The sequence below is a fragment of the Myotis brandtii genome, unplaced genomic scaffold (genome assembly GCF_000412655.1).
Source record: "Myotis brandtii unplaced genomic scaffold, ASM41265v1 scaffold161, whole genome shotgun sequence".
NCBI lineage: Eukaryota > Metazoa > Chordata > Mammalia > Chiroptera > Vespertilionidae > Myotis > Myotis brandtii.
In genome coordinates this window covers 265,188-272,882 of record NW_005355881.1, presented here as the reverse complement: position 1 = coordinate 272,882, position 7,695 = coordinate 265,188, and the positions used below count along the sequence as shown (strand labels likewise).

The window sequence follows — 7,695 nt, the reverse complement described above, 5'->3', positions numbered from 1 at the left end:
AGAGAGCGGATCCCCCCAACCCGCGCCGGACGCGGCGCCGCGCGGGGTCCTAGTGCCCGCTGTGCCTCCTTCAGACATTTTTGGTTGTCACAAAGGAAGAGAGGGTGGTGCTGGCATTTGGTGGTAGAAGCACCTGTCACCATCTAGGCTCGTACCAAGGCTGTCTGACCGTGAGCCACAGGTTTGCCACGAGTCCTCTGCATAGCAGCCCACCCCACGTTGAGGCCCGGGTGTGGGGAGGAGGACGACTTTGAATGGGTCTGGCATCTGTCCATGGGTCCTGCTGCCTTCTGGAGGAGGACACCAAACATTTCACAATCCCGCACACGGAACTATCTGGCCCGAGGCAGTGCCAAAGTTGAGAGTCTTTGTACTAGAACAAGGAGTTCAACAGATTTCTAGGTCTTAGGACTGACCAGGTTTTAGGTATGATTGAGGGCAAAGGATGTCTTTTACTAAGGTGGTGAAGCATGTGTGGAAGATGGAGCCCAAGAGTTCAGATGGGCCTGTTAGGTTAAGTGCCTGTTTGTCATGTAAGGATCACACAGAGTCAGCAGTTGAACATACAAGTCTGGAGCTTGGGGGAGAGGCTAAGGCTGGGGATACAATTTTGGAGATGCTCCTTAACGCTTGTGGGGCTAGACAAGATCCCAGGGGATGAGTGCGCAGTGAGAAGAAGCCCAAGGATTGAGCACAAGGGCACTCTATCATTTAGAGCAGCGGTTCTCAACCTGTGGGTCGCGACCCCTTTGGGGTCTAACGACCCTTTCACAGGGGTCGCCTAAGACCATCGGAAAACACATATATAATTACATATTGTTTTGTGATTAATCACTATGCTTTAATTATGTTCAATTTGTAACAATGAAAATACATCCTGCATATCAGATACTTACATTACGATTCATAACAGTAGCAAAATTACAGTTATGAAGTAGCAACGAAAATACTTTTATGGTTGGGGTCACCACAACATGAGGAACTGTATTAAAGGGTCTCGGCATTAGGAAGGTTGAGAACCACTGATTTAGAGATTGGGAAGAGGAAGATCCAACCAATAAGGTGAGAGGAGAAACAGAAGGAAGAAGGATCCGAGAGACCAAGTGAAGAAAATGTTCAGGAAGTAGGGCTTGATTGACTGTGTCAAAGAACCTGAGAGATGGTTTAGGATGGGCTCCCTGTTGCATCTGGCTACAGCAGTGGTTCTCAACCTTGGCTGCACATTAGAATCACCTGGGAATCTTTTTGGGGGGGGGAGGGGGATCTTTTTAAAAGGGAGTCTTTTTAAAATCCTGATTTCTGGGCCTCATCCTCTGGAAATTCTGTTTCTTTGTTATGGGGTGGGGCCACAACATTAGTAACAAAGAAACAGAATTTCCGGAGGATGAGGCCCAGAAATCAGGATTTTAAAAAGATTCCCAGGTGATTCTAATGTGCAGCCAAGGTTGAGAACCAGTGGGCTACAGGAAGATGGTAAGTGGCTTTGAAGAGAGTGATTTCAGGGGTGTGGTGGGCCCTCTGTAGTGGGAGTCAGGCTGGAAGTAGTTGAGAGATTGGGAGTAGAGGAAGTGGAGACTGTGAGTAGAAATCCACGCTTTGAGGAAGTTCTATTATGGATGGGGATGAGGAATAGAGAAATGGAACAGTCTCTAGAGCAGTGGTTCCCAAACTTATTTGACCTACCGCCCCCTTTCCAGAAAAAATATTACTCAGCCCCTGGAAATTAATTTTTTTTAAATTTTAATAGCAGTTACTCATCGCCCCCAAATGCACCTGTGGCCATCACCGCCCCCCTGGATCGCTGCAGTGCCCACCGGGAGGCGGTAGCGCCCACTTTGGGAATCACTGCTCTAGAGAGAGTCAGGGATCCAGAGGAATTTTAAACAAGCCATAATAAGGAATGTGTATCTCAATGGAAGTGGGTCATTCCTGAACAAGAAATGGATGAGTTAGAAGAGAGGACCTCCACCCAGAGGGGAGAAGTCCTCTGACCCCCTCCTTAAACTCCCATTTGAACCTCAGGTCCAGAAGATTATCAAATCTGATCAAGCCCATTACCTCCGCTCATCTGCCCCATCCTTCAGTCAAGTCCCTATGTCATCCTTTAAGGTCAAGTGCATACTCCTCAACCTGGCATTCAGGCCTTCTCTTATCTAGTCCAGACCACCATTCCTATCTGTCATTCCAGAATCCTCTCTACTCCCCTCTCATCCACCTGCTAAAACCACACATTCACGTTCCGAGCCATTTGTAGTTCCCCAACACTGCCTGCTTCTCTCTTCTCCCAGCATTTGCACCAAGAGCACACAATTACCGCTCACCAGCTATGAGACCAGGTAAGCTGTGCCTCAGTTTCCTCATTTGTAGAATGGGTGGGGGTGCTGACAATAATAACAGTACCTATAAGGTAAGAGTAGTACCTGTCTCATAGGTTTAATTTAAGGATTAGCTGTGTTGACACACAGAAAACACATGGAACGGGATCTGGCATATAGTCAGTGCTATACCAGGGGTAGCTACTACAGTGGGGCCTTGACTTACGAGTTTAATTCGTTCCGAGACCGAGCTCGTTAACTCAAATTACTCTGTCAACTCAATGCAAAAAATCGGTGAAGAGACAGCTGGTATCTCAAAAAACTCGTTAGTCGGGACACTCGTAAGTCAAGGCCCCACTGTATTGCCAAATGGAAGAGGGTCTGCCCACCAAACACACAGCAGAGCCAAACACTAAATACAGATTTTTGCAGTAGAAAAAAATAAAAGCAACTTATTGGCATCCAGCCAGGAGAACAGCAAACTAGCGCTCAAAATCCAAACTCTTTGATGGCTTTAAAAACCCAAAGGTTTTTAAAGGCAAAGATTGAGCACTGGGTTTTAGGGGTCATGGGTGAAACTGACTGGCTAGTTCTTGTGCAAGCCTCAGCAGTTTCCCTTCGTCTGATTAATTTAGTTTCTACGTCCTCTTGTCTGGTGTCTTTGTCACTGTAGTCAGGTGATCTAACCAGGTTGCAGAATCAAGATTCTGCAAAATATTTCATAATTGTGCATCAGTAATGTTATCTTTAAAGCAAAAGGCTCAACATCTTGTGACCTTTGTCATTGTTGTTTTGTGCTTAACTAGCTACATTAATCTATTGTCTCAAGCAAATTGTGCTTTTAAACATTTTTTCCTGAAACTTGCTTTCCAGGCAGGTCTCTAGGAATAACTAACATTTTCTTAATCTTTGACTATAAGCTACATGACAACCAAAGCAATTGAAACACTTAGTTAAAGCCTCTATTATCTAATACCTAAACATGTTTACTGTTAACTGTCAGTTTCACTACCATCCGGCATATAATCCGTATTTTATTTATCCACTGCCTTACCCCTGGGTACTTAGGTTGTTGCCTGTACAAATAATGCTGCAATCAACATCCTTCTAGGTGTTGTTGTGTGGGAGGGTTAGAGAGCAGGCTCGTTTAGGTTCTTGGTAAATAACTCTCCTAGAAGACAGTCCTACTTTTCCAAGAAGCTCTTGTTCATCCTTCCAGATTCAGCACAAGCTCAGATGTCATCTTGGCTGGGCAACATGCCCTGACTTTAAGTATAACACGCACAATCACACACACACACACACACACACACACACACACACACACACATCTTTAGGATAACAGGTCACACACTGCACACTCTCCAAGTCTGATCCCATCCCTACCGGCCACAGAATCACTCTTATAACTAACTTAGACTCTTTGGGGGCAGACCCTGGTGTCTGCATGTTAAGCAAGTTCTAATGGTACTTGTATGCACCCCAAAGTTTGAGGATCCTGAGGGGTCCTTGAGGACAGAAACATAGCCCGTTTCATCTCTCTATCCCCAGTGCCCAGCACAGGGCCTGGCTCATGTAAGGGCTCAATAAATGTTTTATGAACAATTGGCCATGTCCTTGGCTGTAAAAACAGGAATAATCACATTATACTTTCCTAACAGGAAGAATTGAATATGTTCATATTTATGAAGTGCTTAGAACATTGTCTGGCACATAGGAACCACTCCCTTGGTTACATACATACATGCATATGTTCTTGCATGCACACATACATACAAAAATAAATCTCAAGGTTAGAGAATCCAAGTTTATTAAACACATTCCAACAAAAAAGGAAGGTGGGACAAGAGGGCCCAGCCCACCTCCACTCATCCTTTGTCCTTCAGAACAGACCCACCGGTTTGTATCCAGCAAACTGGCTCCTTCTCCATCAAGGTGGGGACCCACACTGCAGTGCTGAAGCAGGAGGGGGTGCCCTAGGTCTCAGGGCACTGCAGGAGATCATAGGTCACATAGCCCACTTCATCCACCTGGTTCACCTCATTTTGGGAATTCACGCGCCAGTAGAAGCGGTCCTGGCAGAAGTAAGCTTTATCTGCAGAGGAGAGGCAGGTACAAGAGGGGTGATTCCAAACCTCCCACATATACAAACAGAAACAAAAGCAAGATCTTAACAATCATCCCTCCTGTCCTTTCTAGATCTTTCCAAGGTTTTCATATCACACCTTCATCTCCCCCACAGAGATACTGAAGGGCACAGACCCTGATGTCCAAAGCACTGGCACAGAGCGTAGCACACAGTAGGTGCTCAGGACCATTCATTCAACATTCATTCATTCAACAAATCCTTTCATTCATTTATTCATTCAACAAATATTTATCATGCCAAGTACTGTTAGAAGCACTGAGGAGCCCCACCAGCGTGGCTCAGCAGTTGAGCGTTGACCGATGAACCGGGAGATCATGGCTCGATTCTCAGTCAGGGCATATGCCTGGATTGTGGGCTTGATCCCCAGTGTGGGCGTGCAGGAGGCAGAGGATCGATGATTCTCTCTAATCATTGATGTTCTATATCTCTCTCCCTCTCTCTCCTTTCCTCTCTGAAATCAATTTTTTAAAAAATTTTTTTAAAGAAGCACTGAGGATAGAGCAGAGAAAAGCTGCAGGCATGATCTCAGTTCTTTGGGTGCTTACACTCTAGTGCAGTGATTTTCACCCACTGTGCCGCAAGATTTTTTAAAACAGGCAATTCCTGACTATTTAGTCGAGGGCACTGACCTCTTTTCCCTTAGACTGGCAAATTAAAAAAATGACAACAGCTATCACAACAATAGCTGTCCAGTGTGAATGAATCAAAATTATACCTATTGTTTTTTGTCAGATTAGCAAAAATATATATTTTTTTGGTGTGCTGCAGAATTTCAGTAATTAGTTTATGTGTGCCATGAGATGAAAAAGGTGAAAATCGCTGCTCTAGTGGGGTAAGACAAATGAGTAACAAGCAACTGCGTAAATAAATGAGATTGGTTTTGAAAGTGGAAAGGAAACAAAAGCAAGTAAGTGAATAGATAATGAGGGTCAGAGAGGCCTCTTTGAAAAGGTGGCTCTAGTGCTGAGACCTGAAGGGTAAGAGGGAGGCAGCACAGTGACAATCTGGGAAAAAACCTTCCAGGCAGAGGGAACAACTGGCACAAAAGCCCTAAGCGAGGGCCGACCTTGATGTGTTCAAAGAGCAGCCAGAAGGCCAGTGTGGGGGAGTGAGCAGAGGGAATGACAGAAGTAGTGGGAGGGGTGAGGAGTGAGGGGTCTGATCATGTTAGTTCCTTTGACCTTGGACTAGGTCTGGAGTCACTCCCAAACTATTGTCTCCATTCCTAACCACTCCCTATTCCCAGAGAATAACCATTTTGGACAACCAGGATGGCTTGGAGTGGGGTGTTTGCAAAGGAGTTAGTGAAAGTAAATATTTCAGCAATAAAACCAACAGCACTTGTCAACTGATTGGATGTGAGCGGTGAAAAAGAGAACGCAAGTATAGTTCCAGCTAGCCTCCCAGTTTCCCAGATGGGGAAACCGAGGCTCTGAGAGTAGCAGTGACTTGCCCAAAGACACACAGCTATGAATCGCCTTGTGTGTCACTATATTCCTGGTGGCAGCACAGGATCTGGCACATTCTAGGTACTTTGACAAATACTGTGTAATAATGCATGAGCCTTCATGCAAACCATGTGTCCTGCATTGCTGGGAAAGAGCTTGCAGCTGGGAAGGCAGGAAACCAGGATCCCAGCCCTGGCTGTGCCCCTGTATGCTCTGGGGAAGGTCCCTGCCTCTATAACTGTCATGGGGACATTTGCCTCAATCGCCAGGGCCTTGTCCTTTCTTGCTCAGAAGCTGACCAGGCTCTAGCATAGGAAGAGGTGTCTCGGAGAGGGACCCTCCCCTAAGCCCCGTCTGCAGCCATCACCTCGATACTGGAAGATGTCGTGCATGTTCAAGGGCACCCCGGGGAACATCTGGTCCACAGGGCTGGCACTCTTGGGATCTACCATCTGCGACTTGGCGTCAAACCTGCAGGAAGGCGGAGAGGAGACAGGTGCTGAGCGGACGGACAGGCGGATGGCGCCCGGGCTCCCCCTGCCGGCGGCCCTCGCGGCTCTCACCTCCAGAAGTTCTGTCTGCTGAACAGCAGCACCTTCCCCCCGCCGCGGGGGAGGGCCCCGGTGACTTGGGCCACCTCGGGGCCGAAGCCCAGCTTGTCCAGACGCCTCGGGCCTAGCACCGACGCGCCCGTGTAGACCCACACTTGGCGCCCTGCAGGAGAGAAGGGTCACATCAGCCTGGGGGCAGGGAGGAGGCACACATTCTCCTTAAGTGTCAAAAGGGAAAACCCAGCGAGCTCTTTCGGAGCCTGGCGCGCCCGCAGTCTCTCTGCCCGCAAGCAGAGCCGCTCGGTACGATCGCGCAGGGTTCCGTGAAGCGGGGAGCTGGAACTCAGCCCCTGCTAAACGGCACCCGCCAGGAGGGGGCGCGTCTTCTTAAATCCGCACATGCCCTGGTATGGGTTACCCCGGGTCTCTGTCCTCCTAGATTGCGAGGATGGTGAGGAGGGAAGGGAGAGAGGAGGAAACTAACCAGCGAAGAAGAACATCTTCTTGGTTAGCGGCTCCTCAAAGGCGGAATCCAGCTTGGAAGGGAGCGCAGGCCACGTGTCCCTGATAAGGAAGGGGCCCTGCACCCGGCGTCCCTGGGCCTCCGAGAATCGCCAGTACCTCCTGGGAACATGAAAAGGGACCGGCAGGGCAATGAACCTTGAACCAAAGTCCAGTGGGCGGGGGAGGGGGGGAGAGGAAGGTCCCTCCTCCAAACCCCCTCCCTCACCGCACATCCCTGCGCCTCACCCGTCCTTGAACAAATGCAGGTAATTCCCCATCTCTGCGATGGCGTCGAAGATGTCCACGTTGCAAACATTCTCCGCTGGATCCAAAGACGCTGTAGGGGCCACAGAAGGGCCAGCAGTGGGGGCACGGGTGGGGGTATCCGTGGGGCCAGCAGTGGGGGCACCGGTGGGGCCAGCGGTGGGGGTATCCGTGGGGCCAGCTGAAGGGGGGCCTGTGGGGCCGGTAGTGGGGCCCTCTGAGGGGCGGACAGTGGTGCAGACCGTTGGGGGAGCGGTGGGCTGGGTTTCAGGTGTAGTAGTTGGAGGCCGTGGTTCAGGTTTAGGGCGAGGGCCTAGAAAGAGACACCGGATGAGACACCCTATCCTGCATACCTCTGTGCCTGTGGAATACTGTATCTACTCCCCAAAGCCTACCAGTCCCCCCCCCCAACCCCCTCTCACTCTCCTCACTTTAGATGCTGGAGCCTGCCTCCCCCCAAGCAC

At 49.1% G+C, this 7,695-nt stretch overlaps 1 protein-coding gene across 1 annotated transcript in view; it reads right to left on the bottom strand.

Annotated features, from left to right (window-relative positions):
- Positions 1-4,108: 4,108 nt before the first annotated feature.
- MMP9 (matrix metallopeptidase 9) overlaps positions 4,109-7,695 on the bottom strand; it is a 7,620-nt gene continuing 4,033 nt past the window's right edge. The window contains exons 9-13 of the mRNA XM_005862152.2: positions 7,214-7,544; positions 6,948-7,087; positions 6,476-6,626; positions 6,280-6,383; positions 4,109-4,410 (exon numbers count right to left, since the gene is read on the bottom strand). Of these exons, the coding sequence (XP_005862214.1) occupies positions 4,292-4,410; positions 6,280-6,383; positions 6,476-6,626; positions 6,948-7,087; positions 7,214-7,544 (845 nt within the window). The 3' untranslated portion in view covers positions 4,109-4,291. The remainder of the gene's footprint in view (positions 4,411-6,279; positions 6,384-6,475; positions 6,627-6,947; positions 7,088-7,213; positions 7,545-7,695) is intronic.